This window comes from Cotesia typhae, unplaced genomic scaffold (assembly GCF_013202065.1).
Source record: "Cotesia typhae breed Kobodo isofemale line unplaced genomic scaffold, CoteBio_Ctyphae contig_36, whole genome shotgun sequence".
Lineage (NCBI taxonomy): Eukaryota > Metazoa > Arthropoda > Insecta > Hymenoptera > Braconidae > Cotesia > Cotesia typhae.
The window spans coordinates 332,710-348,174 of record NW_027423744.1 but is presented as its reverse complement, the minus strand read 5'-3'; the positions used below and the strand labels follow the sequence as shown (position 1 = coordinate 348,174).

Sequence of the window (15,465 nt, the reverse complement as noted above, 5' to 3'; positions counted from 1 at the left end):
GTAGCCTCTTTTTAAGTTTTTAATTTTTGAAACATCTATTTTTTATTTTATTTTATTTCAAGATATGAAAAATTTTGCTTATACTGAAGTTCTTCCGAATAATTCAAAAAAAAAAAAAAAAAAAAAAAACAACTGAACTTAGTACTTGTCAAATAAGCTGCCATTAAGTGTCAGTTTTTAATAAAAGCTTTATATATTTTCTATACAACCTACATACTCGTTTTTAACCACCCGAATTTAAGTAAAAAAAAAAAAAAAAATAATGAAATTTGGTGTTTTTTTAAAAAAAAATTACCAATGACCCAAATCAGTTTCTCTACACCGATAATAATTACAAAACAAAGATTGTATGTGTACTATGAAGTCTGAGTTTAATCACAAAAGCAAATGCGATATTACGTAATTTACAGGTACGTCAAAATAATTAAAATCAATGCTCATAAAGTAAAATTAAAAAAATCTAATAGTGAAATCTCTTTTAGCCTCTTGTGTGCGGCTTTTGTAATAAGCGGAGCGGAGATTACAAAAAAACCTGAATCAAAAGCGAAACGATCAGTCCTAACGTCAAAATTCAAACCTATTCATTCTTACGACGACCTTACCGACAATGAAGGAAGCCTGGCAAAGGGGAATCCCTGGTACTTTAATCCTAACAGCGATTCTAGACCTAAGATGGCGCCTCGTGTCAACGACTACCAGCCCGCGGATGAATCTCTGGCGAAAGCCAAACGGGATTACCAACTTTACTCTCTGGCGAAAGAATTGTACGTTTTGAGGAACCACCCAGCGTTCCGAGAGGTCAAAAATCGGGATGTTAGGCGTATGAGCCCAACATCAGCGATTTTGGGCTTCAAAGCTCATTTGCATCATGATGTTGGTGACATTGGAAGATCTTTTGTCCACAGGCCGACCAAGAAGGACCTGGAGAACGAGGAGTACCAGAATCCACTCCAGCTTCTAGACGATGCTGATGATCAGGACGTAAATCAGTTGCCTGTTCAGCTGCTGGATGACGTTGATAAGGTAGACCGCGGACCAATCCGCAGACAGTATTCAGACCTGGGCTACGACGAAAGTTACCTAGACAAAGACCAGATGGAACACTACCTGGCTATGAATCGAAAGCCGTTAGAGTTCGACAAAAGCTTTCGAAAATACTTTAACTCTGATCGGCTTGATAATCTTGACTATTTAGATAAGTATTCCAAAGCGATGGATCGTCTGGGGCGCAACTCCCTGGTGTTGGACGATGCGGCGAATGGAGGTATGTCAAGGGATGGAGCGGATAATGGTGAAGTTAGGTCCAAGTCTCTGGCAATGGCGATTGAGCCGCTGAATGGACAACTTCAGCAGCTGGTGGATTCGGTCCAGCAGATCAATGAGCAGCTGAGGGAGCAGGAAAAGCGAGAAGTTAAGGGCAAGGAATCCAGGAAGAAGCGGCAAGTTTCTAATGATGACTATAAAGATTACTTGAGCGTTGAAGCGGATGTTAAACATCCGTTGGAGCAGACGGTGACTTGCACTTGCTACCGGGTTGATGAAACTAGTCCAGGTGGTAGTACTAAACCTGTTCCTGGTGATACTTCTACAACGCAAGCTACTACAGGTATAGACGCGATTTTAGGAGGAATCCACTCGATATTACCGAGTACGCTAAGTCCTGAGACATCTACCAGCTGTCCGGTGATACAAAATGTTCATGTTGAAGAAGTAATGGACGCTGGTGGAAGAACTAACTGTTCTTACAGATTCTTGAGAACTAATGATGTGAAATTGTTGGAAATGCTGCTACCGGTGGTAATGATTCAGAATGTGACGGCAGAGGGCGTCATGGTGAAAGTTCCTAATCGCAGGGAGAGGTTTGTCAGCTTGGAGACTGGAAATATTGACGAGAGTCTCAAGAAATTGGGAAAGGAACGGCGTTGGGGTTTGAAGTTAAAGAACCGGCTCAGAAACGCTGACAATAAGAGATGGAGCATCAGGTTGAATTTACCAGGTGTTGTACAGCTTAAAAATTCAGTTAGGAGGAAGGCTGAGGAGAAACAGAATGATGGAGAACTGTTGAATACGTACTTGGAGATGCTGGAGAAGGAAGAGGAGCAAGAGATGGAGGATTATGAGGAAGGAAAGAAGGTAAAAAGGTCGCTGGAGGGTAATGTTGAGAAAAAGTTGAGTGGAAGTCAAAGTCGGGTGGTCAAAGTTGGAAGGCGGCTGATGGCAGTGGAAGAAGATGAAGAGGAAGATAATAAAGAGAAGGAAGAAAAGAAAAATGAAAAGAAGATTCCTATTGGTTTAGCTATTTTGAAAATCAGCGATGTTACAATTCCAGATCCTTTTGATCTGATGAAGAAGAGTGAGTCTGACAAGAAGAATAAGACGGATAAAGCTAAAGGAAAGCTGTCGCCGCTTAGAATACCTGGGGTTCATGATCTTGCGAAAGTGGTGAAAGAGAAGATCAAGATCAAGAACACCGAGAACACACCCAGTATGGAAATTCCGACTGTTACTATTGGAAATCCTGTGGATATACCGGAGGAAGAGGTGGAAAAAGAAAAGGCGAAGCAAGAGAATGGTGGTAAGGCTAAAAGTTCAGGATCGATAAGTATTTTTGAGTTTATGAAGAGTATGAAAATTCCTGGTCCTTTTGAGTTGGTTAAAGCCGTGAAAGCGAGAAAGGAAAAAGAAAATGAGATAGAAAAGGCGGCTTCACAGGAACTGGAACGTAGTGTAAGGTACAAAAGATTCGGAAAGAAAGACCCAACAGATTATTACATGCTGGATCTTACCCAAACAGGAGACTCTGATTTAGGAGACTTCAACCTACCCGGTATGTCTGCAGTTTCTAACTATATTGAAGATGAGCCTTTGACAGAGTATTTGGCGTATACTCTGCCCGACTTTGATGTAAACAAAGAATTTGATCACTCTGATTTGAACTCAGAGCAGACGACCTCGATGTTCATGGACGATCCTACCGTGTCTATGTTGGCGATCTACCTTGATACGGAGTTAGCTCCAGAAATTAGTAAGCCGTGGTTAGAAACATCTATTTTGAGGCACGAGGATGTTGAGACGGAAGATTCTAATTTACCCGAAGTTACAGAAATGATTCCAAGTATGAGGAAAACTAATCCTGCTGTTTTGGAAACAGAGACGTCCATTTTGCTGGAGTTGGAGATTGGACTCTTGACTGGAGCTCCAACAAATCAGACTACGGTAGGAACTACTATGTCTAGTACTATTAGTTCTACTACTGAGGTAATCGTTGGATTAACGACAGAAAATGAGACTGCGGAATTCATTGAATGCATGTCAGCTACTGAATCTTCTACGGAATCAACGACAACTGAGTCAACTTTAGGGACTAATGCCACAGAGACTGAAACCACCAAGACAACAGAAACAGAGACTACGACTCCTGAAACAACTAGTACAACCGAAACGACCAGCACAACTTTGATGACAACTTCGACTACCGTAACAACAACAAAAAGTAGATGCGAAATCTCTAAAGAAGAGCTTATAAAACAGCGTGAAAAGCTGGATAAACTCATCAAAGACCTAGTTGATAAGGAAAGGAAGCTGGATGATGAAGAGGACGAAGCACGAAAGCTTATGCGAACCTGGGAAGACCAAAGAGAACGATGTGGATTTCTTTGGGATCTCTTCTTTCCTAGACCACCTCCAAGACCTAGACCAACTAAACCTACCAAAAGACCACCTACGACTATTGGTATGTTATCTACAATGACTACTCCAGTTCCACCAATTGAAGCTACTAAAAGTACTATCAGTAAAGCTGAAGAAGAAGAAGAAGAGGTGACAACCGCTTTGGCTTCACAGCTGACTGAAATAGAAACATTCCCAACTGAAGAAAGTACTTCAAAGACCGAGTCTCCAATTTTCAGCACAGAATTTGTTTCATCAAGAACATCAACATCAGTGACTCAACAGACGTCGGCAACTGAAAAATCGACAACAACGGAGCATTTTTTATCATCGATCACAAACAACAAAAGTTCTGCATCTGTAAAAGAGTCACCAAGCTCAATACTGCTAACTTCAATAAATACTCCTAGTTCGTCTTCATCGCAGACGACGAGTGAAACGAGTGAAAATTTGACAGAGTCTACGTCAGAAATGGTTTCAACTTCAATTGCTCAATCATCAACAATAGGATCTACGGTGTCTTCGAGTTCTAGTTTCTCAACATCTGTTCCGACAACTTCAACTGGTGAATCTTTGGTAACTTCTACAATCAGTGAAGCTGCTGTAAGCTCAACAGAATCTTCAACCTATCCTTCAATATCTACAACTGAGAGTGAAACTGAACTGTCAACAATGCAAGCTACATCAGCTGATGATGAAATTGAAAGTACAACTAGAGGCAAGGCTGAAGGCAATGCCAAAGGCAATTTCTTTTGGTTCCCGCAGACAAATCTCGTTACTCAAACTCCTTCCAAACCTGAACGTTTGACTAAAACTACAACACTGGTGTCTTCAACCGCTAACGCTGCTGAATCTCCAACCGCTACCGCTGCTGAAGTTTCTACAGATGCTGAGAGTTTAACTAAATCTACACCTGAAATTTTATCCTCTTTAGATACTGAGTCTTCCACAATTGAAGCCACTAAATCCTCAGAACAAACTGAAACCGTATCATCTAGTTCTTCGAGTACATCAGAGAATATTACATCATCAGCAGTGACATCAGCGTCTTCGGAAACTAGCCAATCTTCCAAGAGTGTCGCAACATCAGTATCGTCTCCAAGCTCTACTCAATTTTCAAAGTCAACTTCACAACAAACTAATTCTCCAATCGCTTCAACACCATCCGTAGCATCTACGTCATTTGTCAGTCTCACTGCTTCTACTGCAGCTTTTAATGATACAACCCTACAAATGACTGGATCCCCAGGAACGTCAACAACTGGAATGGCAGGATCTGGAGACATTTTAGAAGAAAAACTTGAAGAACTGGAAAAAGAAGTAAATGAACGCGAGCAAGAAGTTGGCGAACTTGAGAATCTACTAGAAAACCAAGAAGAGGAGTTTGAAAAGAAAACAGAAGAGTTGGAAGACTTGATAAAGGCATCGACTGTAAAGAAGTACACACTTCCAAGTGACCTTGAAAGCAGCAGTACTCCATCTCCTGAAGGAGTTCAGATTGAAAGTGAAGATTCTCGATACGTTAACGATCCTGAAGTAGAAGTTTGGCGTGAAAAGCTGGATATTGTGGATCCTGAATACAACCAGACTTCCATGGAGTATGAAGACTGCACGAGCACGACATTAAATTCAGAAGCTGCGAGTCAGGAGACTCGTAGGGAACGAAAACTTCTGGCTATGCCTCCTAACTCTGTAATGGAGTCAAAAGGTTCTGATCTTACGGATAAAACGATCAAATTGACTGTTCCATCCTTTATGCTCAAAGATAACGAATGGGTTAACCAAGACCAAGACCAAAATCTTCCTGAGCCAGTCATACCGACGAACTTTCAAGGTTATACTCGAGTCTATCAGCAGTGGTACAAAGTTCCTGAGAGAAGCTTTACGCCGCGCAAGCTTGTAACCAAGCAATCCTACCAAGAAATGAGTAAAATGATCAGTGACTTTGAAAACCGACGACACCCTCAACCAGAAAGTGGACAAGCTAAGCCGACTATTTCTGCTGACAAAAAACCAGATTACCGGAGGCAAAAACGGGATGATGATTACTACGGAGATTGTGATGAAGATGATTACAGTGATGATGATTATGAACCTGAACCAATCATTACTCAACGAGCGAAGAAATCCAGAAAGCATGATTCTAGAGTAAATCTCAAGAAAGCAGAGATTGCCATGCTGGAAGACGAGAACGACGAATTGATTAAGAAGGAGCAGTTGTTAAAGCAAATCCAAGAAGCATTACAAATATCAAAGCATGAATTGCGTCGGGTGAAGTCTTCTATTCTAAGTAATGGAATGCGAAAACGGGCTAAGCGTGACATTGGTTTAAACGGAACATCTAGTTCGTTTGTTACGGAGACTTTGAATAGTTCTCTTGTTACTGAGAGTAATACTGCTTCTGGTGTTATTGAGACTTCCAACTCTTCTCATGTTTTTGAGAACTCCAGTACTGTTGGAGTTTTTAAGACCTCTAACACTTTCAATATTTCTGGAACTTTTGGTACTTCCACAACTCCAATGCCATCACCAACAGGATTGAACAGCTTCCCAGTAACTGCAACCAATAATACCAAAGACTATGTAACACGCAAGTCCAGTTATACGGTGCGAGTGGTCCATCTAGTCTATGATGATGACTTAGAAGGTCACAGAGTGAAACTAGTGAGTCCAAGTCAAGAAGATTTGGTAATCGATGAAGGTCTAGTTACTTCAGAAGAAACTATTCCGAGCACCACAGAGTCAACTACTGAGACTATTGAAGAATCGACGACTTCGTCAACTATGTGTCCACCTTGCGGACAAACTGCTGCAATGATCTGGCCGACTGAAGCTCCTGACAAGTATCACATTGGAGGTACTCAGTCTTGGCATAAGGAAGTTCCTGCTCCTTGTGTCCCAGTTATAGTCGAGAAACGTAGATCTGAACTAGGTGATGAATTCGTGGAAAATTTGAGAAACAATTTGGAACGGCAGCTTGAAAAGTCGGTTCTATCGGGCAAGACTAGCTGGAAGTTTAAATTTGGGCCAAACAGTTCAGATGATCGTGACTTGTTAAAAGAAACCATCAAAGAGTTCAATATTTCTAAGACAGAAACTTCTACGGAGTTCTCAGTAGATGCTCTGAAACGATGCTTGGAAACTTCCAAGAACTATCGTGCTAGCAAAAGATACGAGTCCGATAACGATAGTATCTCAATTGTGAAACTAAGCGGCCCAGAATTGGAAGAGTCGAATGAATTGATGTCACCATCAGAGTTCTATTGCATTTACAAGTACGGTTTTTCACATAATGGCGATACTGTACCACGAAGGCATCTTCTTGCGGTTAATCATGGGCCGGTAAAATCTAGGTCTACTGGCAAATCATTGAAGAAGACTTCGAAGCACCGGGTATCGAAAAAAGAAAACAAACACAAGTTGAAGAAATCGGTTGGCAAAAAGAAGAAATTGGGAAGCCAGAAGTCTGCTAAGCGCAGCATCTTAGATAACATCAAGAGAGCCTTCAATCACATGATAGGCAATGATGCGACAACTTCTCCACCAGTACGAGTTGCCAAACAGTCCTTCAAACCAAAGCCATATCAGACAAAAGCTTATCACTTGTCTTCTAAATTATATGGACGAAAAAAAGATAAGACCCCAGAATACAGGACTCTGTTTCGAGAATCAGTGGCCAAAAAGCCTCTGAGGAAGCATAAATATAAGAAATTTTGGGTGAAAATTGATCCGAAAGACGTGAGACCTAGAGAAATCAGAGAGTCGAAAGAACCGGAATTGCTTAACAATAAGCATGATCTTCACAATGACACAAAAAAAATTCATACAGGAGTACCCAGTGGTCTTGATAGCAACAAACTAGGAGTTACTGAGAAGATCTTGATCTACGTGACTAGAATAAAGGACTTCGGAAATAGCAGTCACGCGGTCAAGTCGAAAAGACATCGTAAATCAACCCTCGGTGACTTGAATTTCGAAGACTTGTACAAGGATAAGAATCTGAACCGTCTAATCTCCAGCTTTGCTGACCGAGTGGTCAAATCTGTTGAAGGGTCTTCCAGATCTCTTCGGGAATTGGATCCACGTTTGAGAGTGAAAGTTATGAAAGGTTCATCTGTTTATAGAAATCCTGAAGATTTTGATAGTTCAGATTCCGAGTTTACCATTGACATGTCAGATATGAACGCCGATTCTGATACCAAGTACTTAAAGCGCTCGGATAAGAATTTAGTTTCACGATTAGTCGGAAAATCTGCTCGAAAAATGAATTTAGAGGATGATTTTGGCAAGAAACGCAACAATTGGATCAGAGAAGTCAAGCGAAACGAAATCATTCGGAAACTTAGGCATAGATTGCTGTCAGAGTTAGAAAAGCGCATGGAATCTGAGAAAATTAAAGACTTGAAGAAAAACGTGGAATATGATAGCACCAGTTTCGATGAGCCCATTAGAAGGATCGACAAACTGGGAGAGAAGTTCAAAATAATGTACGCGATGCACAACAGTCCAAGACAAGCTATCAAAAGCTTCAGACGCAAAAGAAATGATGCCAGTTCATTGATAGAGGGCGTTTACTTTGACAACCAGAAGGATAAGAAGCTAATGAAGGCGCTGATTGATCAAATCTTTGATGTCCAACGTGGAGTTAACACCACTCTGCAGATCATAAAACGACGGCTAGCTTTTCCATCAGATTTTGATTCCACGCGTGATCGAAGGCTGGCAAAAAAATCTGCCAAGAAAGTTAAGAAAAAAGCTCCCAAGAAGAAAGCTAAAAAAGCGCGTTGGTCATAAGAAAAAGTTAAAGTCTAGATATGACGCAGGTCATGTGGAGGAATTGAGAAATGATATCGAGCAGATTTTGAAGGAAGACACCAAAAGGAAGAAAAGAAACCTAGAAGGATTTAAAAAACGAAAGATTCTGTCCGTGGCGTATGATTACGACGAAGATGATCATTTTGATAACACGGAAGAAACTGAAGTCAAGATTAGGAATGTCAAAATAAAGTTCAAGGACAAACAGCCCACAGAGGTTAGGAAAGAACGGAGTAACAAGCAGAAATCTCGTAAGAGAAATCTTCAGGCTAACAATGATGTTAATTGCATGAATTGCATCTGTGATCTGGAAGCTAGCATTCTGACCTTCAAGAGCATAGTCTCCGAGAGACACAACCTGCTGGACAGAATCGCGAGTTTCAAGTGCAAAAAGTTTGTAGACATAGGAGACAAACTAGAGCTTGCGCCATCTAGGGTCATCGAGGAGATTTATCCTGCGCAGAAGAGCCTTGCGCAGGCTAAGGGGCTCAAGTACATCCAGCTGACGGACTTGGAGAAAGTTTTGCAGGCTGGAGAAGGCGTAGGCCGCGGTTAGTAAATTCTGAGGTTAACTTAAGATTTGTTAGCTTATTTTCTTGTTTCAGACCACGAGATTCTGTCTTTCCCGGGCATAGATTTAGTGATTCCTTGTAACAAAGAGGGTGGGTTCAACTGGATGTTCAGTATCAGCAAGCCTAACTACACTTGGACTCGGCAAGATGACATTCCTGTCTCTGGTAAATTGTTCAGTTTCTTTGGTTCTGTTCCTTAGTAATTTTTAACTATTTTAGGGACGGTTCATAAGAACGGGAACCTAGAACTCAATAGTCTGAGTATCCAAGATGCAGGAAACTACTCTTGTACTCTAACCTACGTGGATCCAGACAACGAAGAAGTAGTCAAGCACATCTACAAACATGGCATTCAAGTAGTCACGCTTCCGCGGTACTCTTTGCGCGGAGGTAACCGCTACCGGGTTAGTAACTGTGATGAAGAAGCTTTAGAGATTCTAGCGACTTATCTGCCCCAGAAGTTTAATGGAATTCTATGCAAGCGCCATCTTTGTGACACATTTATCTTCGCTCCGCAGTGTAACTACCACGAAGCTACGATCAAAGTCCTGGTTAATCTTTCTTCTTTGTCCAAGACTGTGCCGTTTTTGTCTAAGTGTGGTCTCAGGTGCCACAAAGCTATCCAAGACAAACTGATTTTGTTGCTGAGCCAGAACCTCAGCACTATCTTGACTAAAAACAGTTAGTAGTATTTCACAGTTGCCAAGTTTTTGCATTTATTCCAGACAGTCTTTGTTGGAATTTTAACGACAGTTGCTTTTAGATTGTCTCAAGGAGGACGTCAAATATTGGAGCCCATTTCCAAAGCCAGGTTCCAGAGAAAGAAAGACCATCATGAAGTTTTTGCCCGTGGCGCTGGCGTCCGGCTTCTGGTTGGCTGCCCTGCAGGTTATGGGCTTAGTTCTATTAATTGTGGTAACTTTTGAAGTTTATCTAAGAAATAACTTCTTCTTGATGAAAAATTGATCAGTCAATTTGTAAATTATTGCTTTTAGTTCCTTGCTCACCAGGGTTTCACAGCCAGGATTTATCACCGCAATGTCAGAGGTGTCCAGTAGGATCCTACCAACCTAATTTAGGATCTAAAGTTTGTAGGCTATGTACTAACCCGTTTATTGATGGATGTTATGATATGGTGATCATTTACTTGATTTACACGGATGATTTTTGATTTTTTACTGATTTTGATCAACGAAATTTATTTTCAGCTATGGACTTCGCCAATAACTCTGGGTACATTTTCTCTAATTATGATTATTTTGGTTATTGGGTTGATTCTTTGCATAACAATGTCCTGCGTACAGAAAGACAAAGCCAGGGACAAATGTTTGATAATTAACAACGAATCACGAAAGCCGTTAATAAGCTCTCGGAATAGCGAAGATCATGCTTGGAGGAAAAAAGTTGATTATAAAAATGCGAAAAGTGAACGACCTTTTGTTTATGGTATTGATGTAAGTTTTTTTTTCAGTCAAGTAGAAAATTTTATGACTGATAAAAATTTTTTAACTTAATTTTCAGTTTATAAGAAGCTGATTTTCTAATTATACAATTTTATAAGACCTAAATCAACAGACCCGAATGTTTTTAGTGATTTTTTAACAAGAAAAAAAAATCCCTTAAAAATTTCAAAAATTAAGGGTTAATTTTTTTGAAATAAAAAAATAATCAGCTCTTCTGATTTTAATAAAAAATTTTATCATAATAATTTTAAGAGCCATTTTATAATCTTTATCTAATTAATTATGACTAAAAACTTTGAAAGAAAAATTTCACATAGAAATTTTAAAAAACTATTAATGCAATTTTTTAAAAATAATTATCTATAACTAATTTATTAGTTAATAAAAATTTAAAAATTTTTAAGTGCCGGCTGATTTTAATATCATTAAATTTTAACAAGTTTTTACATGAAAATGAAGTTAGCTGACATTTCGAAATTTTTAGAAATTTTTTATTGAAGAAATTTCAATTGAACAATTAAAAAAAAAAAATCACATGTAAAAAAATGAAAAAACTACAAGTGCAATTTTTTAGAAATATTTTGTTAGTTGTAATTTAATTAAAAAAAAAAAAAAATAAAAATTTTTAGGCGTCTGCTAACTTCAGTGTCATGTTTTTACCAAAATTTAAATAATTTTTAATTTCAAACACTTACTTGTAATTTTGATCCGCTCTATTCATAAATTCGATAATTTAAAGTTCTCGTACGTAAAACAAAAATGACAATAGCTTCGCTGATTATTTTTGACAATGAACATACTCAAAATGTCTACTGAAGAACGCCAAATTTGTTTTCAACCGATTCAGTTTTTAGACTGAGTTTTTTCTATTTATAAGAAGAACGCCAAATTTGTTTTCAACCGTTTCAGTTTTTAGACTGAGTTTTTTCTATTTATAAACGACAAATTTTTTAAATTTATTACTTAAATTATTAATAAGGGCCTATAGAACGAATTTACATAATTACTTTAATTAAACAACGCGATATTTACGAATAAAGTGGAAAAATTACGGAGAAAAATTTTTCGGTTAAAAACTTTGACTTAACTGCCATATTAAAGTCACATGCGCGCGCAGGTTTTTTAAGCGCGCATTTAACTTCATTTTGAAAAATTTAAATCATAAATATTAAAATAGACACTTTTTTTATTTAATGATTAAATTATTATTTTTTATTAAAATTAAGAACATAAAATTAAATTAAAAAATTATTTATTGATTTGAAAGTCGTTTTATATTTTTTATTTTAAAAATATTTCATTTAATGATAAAGTTAAATTAAAAAAAAAAATGATTTGTATTTGATAATTTCAGGTAATTTCACAAAGAAAAAAAACTAAAATTGAAGCAAAAAAAAAAGAAACATCAACTTGCGCTGATTCTGATAGTTTCGATTGTCCTGAGTGTAAAAAATTAAATTCACAAAATTGTAAGTTTTTAAATATTTTATTGATAATTCATAATTATATATTAATAGATTGTTTGTCAACAGATGGCTCAAAAAAAAATCCTAGACCTCCAGTACCGTACCCAGATTTCGATAATTAAAAAAAAAAAGATACAAAAATACAACAAAAACAATGAATTACTGGTTTAGATTAAATGATTAAGAATTCAATACTTCTAAGCTATAATATACTTATCCTAAGGAATTTTATTGTACGAGTATTAATGTATTATTATGATTATTTAATAAATATACAATAATTTATATATAATTATGTTTGAAAGAGATGAAGATTTTATTGCTAGAAATTTTAATACATTTAAATGGTTTAAATTATTTTTTTTTAAATTCCAATTAACTACTCCAGCAAATATTATCTGAAACATAAATAAGTATTAATTAGTTATTTTTAATAATAATCTGTTAAGTATAATTAAAAAAATTTTCAACATTTTTTTTTATCATTGAATTATTGATTATTTAAAATTATTCGTAAACAGTGCTTAAAAAAAAAAAAAAAAAGACAACTTACAAATTTATTTCAACATTTGATGACGGACAACAATGAATGGTAAGGCAAATCCGCTGCCAAAGAAGATGATGAAATAAGCTGTAAGCTTGAATCTGTTGTTGATACTGAACGGCAAGTTCTGGGGAAATTATTACATAATTAATAAATTAATATAACGAACGTGGAACAATTTATAAAACAAATCATTAAAAAAATATTGAAGCTATAGTTTACTATCTGTATAGCCAGTTAATTTTAATTTATTAATAACAAATTGAATAATTGTTGTACGTGTAAAAACTACTATGCAAATATTTTCTTGAAGATTTCAATTACAGGGAAAAATTTTTTTTAGTTCAAAAAACTCAAGTACGATTTATTTATAATTGAAATAAAAAAATCCGCAGTAATGCCCACACTTACTCGACAGACAATGGTTATTTCCATATGTTTTTACTGAAATAATTTTTTTTTAAGCCTGACATTAATTTTTAAAAATCTAACCTTAATTTTTGTACTTTCTATGGTTTAAAATTTTATTCTCTCTACAATTTTGATAAGGAAAAATATTTTTCAAAATTTGAATTTGATTTTTGTTAAATTTCTTGATGTATAATTTATGTTGAAATTTATTAACTAAAATTTTTTCATATTAATTTAATTGCTAAAAAATTCTTAGGTTTGTTAATTTCAGTTGAATAATAAAAAAATTAAATATTGTACAATTGAAAATTAAAAAAAAAAATGAGATACGCTTTTAAATTTACAAGCTTCAAATAACTTAAAAAATATTGACATTATCAAAGATAAAAAACAACCTAAAAAATAGTAAATAAAATTATAATTATAAAAATAAAATATTTCAACAATAAAGTTATGCAATTACGTACAGCTCCGGGGTAACCTCCAGGATCACCATGGCCAGAGCGACGGATAGCACTAGTGGTAAAATTTCTAATCAACTGTCTGGAAATCATTTTGAAATTATCTAAAAAATATAAAAAATAATTAAATTAACGTAAAAAATTAATAATTACCACAAATATTATTAATTTTACTCACAATAATTCAACACCTGTAAATTTGCTGCGCTTTTGCTATCACAATAAGCTGAGCTCTGCAGTAAAAACTACTGCGCATGCGCCAGAAGCGTGGAAGAACTGCGCAGTACAGTAAAAGTAGAACTTGTGCCGCCATCTTGTGAAATTCGGCGTCAGTTGTCAGTCGGAGAAAAAGGAATCAATAAAAACGATTGCGGATAAAGTAAATTGTGCGCAATTTCTCTTTTGAGTAATAATAAGTATAATATAATTAAATAAAACGGTAATCAGCAGTTGTAAGTACTTGTAAACGGTTGAGCTATTAGTATTAAAGAAAAGAATAAAAATGAACGCGTAATTAAAAATTAATCTTGTTTCAATTGTTGCTACAATCGACTGAGGAAGTTATTAAAAAAGACAAGAATCGTAAATTGAAAAAACTTGTATTGTAGAATAAATAATTGAGATCTTGAACATGTAGATAAATATAATGTTCAAGTGAATGAAGGTAATTATTTTTTGAAAGGTCTGCTGATTGCTAATGGATAAGTTTAACTTTACGGTACATAATGTATTGATGGTACATCTTGTCATGGTTTGTGGAGCATGTAATCTTTTAAAAACTATTTATCAATTACATAAAAATATATAAATATACAAATCGCGCTATCAATGCTGAAAAAAATTAGCAGACGTCTAAAAATTTTTGTTTTTTTTTTCTTTTATTAATTAAATTACAACTAAAAAGATATTTATAAGAAATTGCACTTATATTTTTTCAAGTTTTTAACACGACAATTTTTTTTTTGATTTTTTTTGGTGAAATTAAAAAAAAAAATTTCTAAAAATTTTGAAATGTCGGCTAATTTAATTTTCATAAAAAAAAACCGTCTAAAATTTTATTTCTTAACAATCAATTTTTAAATGTGTACGAAAGATAAATAAGAAAAAAAAAACAAAAATTTTTTTGATATGTCTTTTTGAATTGGAGAAAAAAAATTTTTAAAGCCAAAAAAACGTTCATAAAAAATTTTTTTGACTTTTTGCTTCAAAATATTAAACGTATTGATCTTCTGCACGGAAAGAACAAGATGACACTGGATATTATCTCAGATTATACTGAGTGAAAAAAAATTTCAGATAATAGCTAGTATAATCCAGATTACAATTTTTTTTTCTCAGTTTTATAATTTTCATAGCCAGAAATTCAAAACAATAAATTCATGAAACAGAAATTTATGAAATATTATTGGAAACTAGCATCGGTAGATTTATTTGATTGAAAAATTCTGATAATTTTTTTATTGTTATATAAGACAGTTAGTTTTAAAAGAATTAAAAAATAAAATTGCCTTCATTCTTTTCTTAAATTTATTTGCTACGAAAAATTACGAAAATTATTAGATTTTTAGTGACTTAGTAAAATATTGTCGAATGTGTTATTACTTAATTATTTATAATTAAGAAAATTAATTAAAAGAAAATTGCATCAATGATTTTTCAAAATTTATAAAAAAATAATTAAAATCACTTGATTTTTATTGATTTTAATACAATATTATCGGACCCTTAATCACTTTTTAATTTCCAATTAAGAAATTTATTACGAATTGCATCTATAATTTTTCAAAATTAAATAAAAATTGACTTGCTAAAAAAAAAATCATTATGATACTGATATCGACAAACATCTCACAATTTTTTTTATTTTTATCATCTGCAATAACACCAATTATCATATAAGTTTTTATTGAATTCTAATTAATTAAAAAATTTTTAAAAATTACTGTCAGTTCAAAATATTAAATATTAATAGTGTCAATAATGTGGCTTTTACCTTAATTGTAAAAAAAAAAATTTTTTTTTTAATTGCATTTGTAATTTTTTTAATGTCTAGAAGAGAAATTT

General features: G+C 34.9%; 1 protein-coding gene across 1 annotated transcript; it reads right to left on the bottom strand.

The window, feature by feature from the left end:
• Nucleotides 1-12,277: 12,277 nt before the first annotated feature.
• Nucleotides 12,278-13,701, bottom strand: Cox7c (Cytochrome c oxidase subunit 7C). The gene is made up of 4 exons (XM_074241685.1): nucleotides 13,580-13,701; nucleotides 13,408-13,505; nucleotides 12,539-12,656; nucleotides 12,278-12,383 (listed from the first exon to the last, which is right to left on the bottom strand). Exons 2-3 carry the CDS (start codon nucleotides 13,492-13,494, stop codon nucleotides 12,543-12,545), a joined length of 201 nt encoding a protein of 66 aa, XP_074097786.1. The 5' UTR covers nucleotides 13,495-13,505; nucleotides 13,580-13,701; the 3' UTR covers nucleotides 12,278-12,383; nucleotides 12,539-12,542.
• Between the last annotated feature and the right edge of the window lie 1,764 nt (nucleotides 13,702-15,465).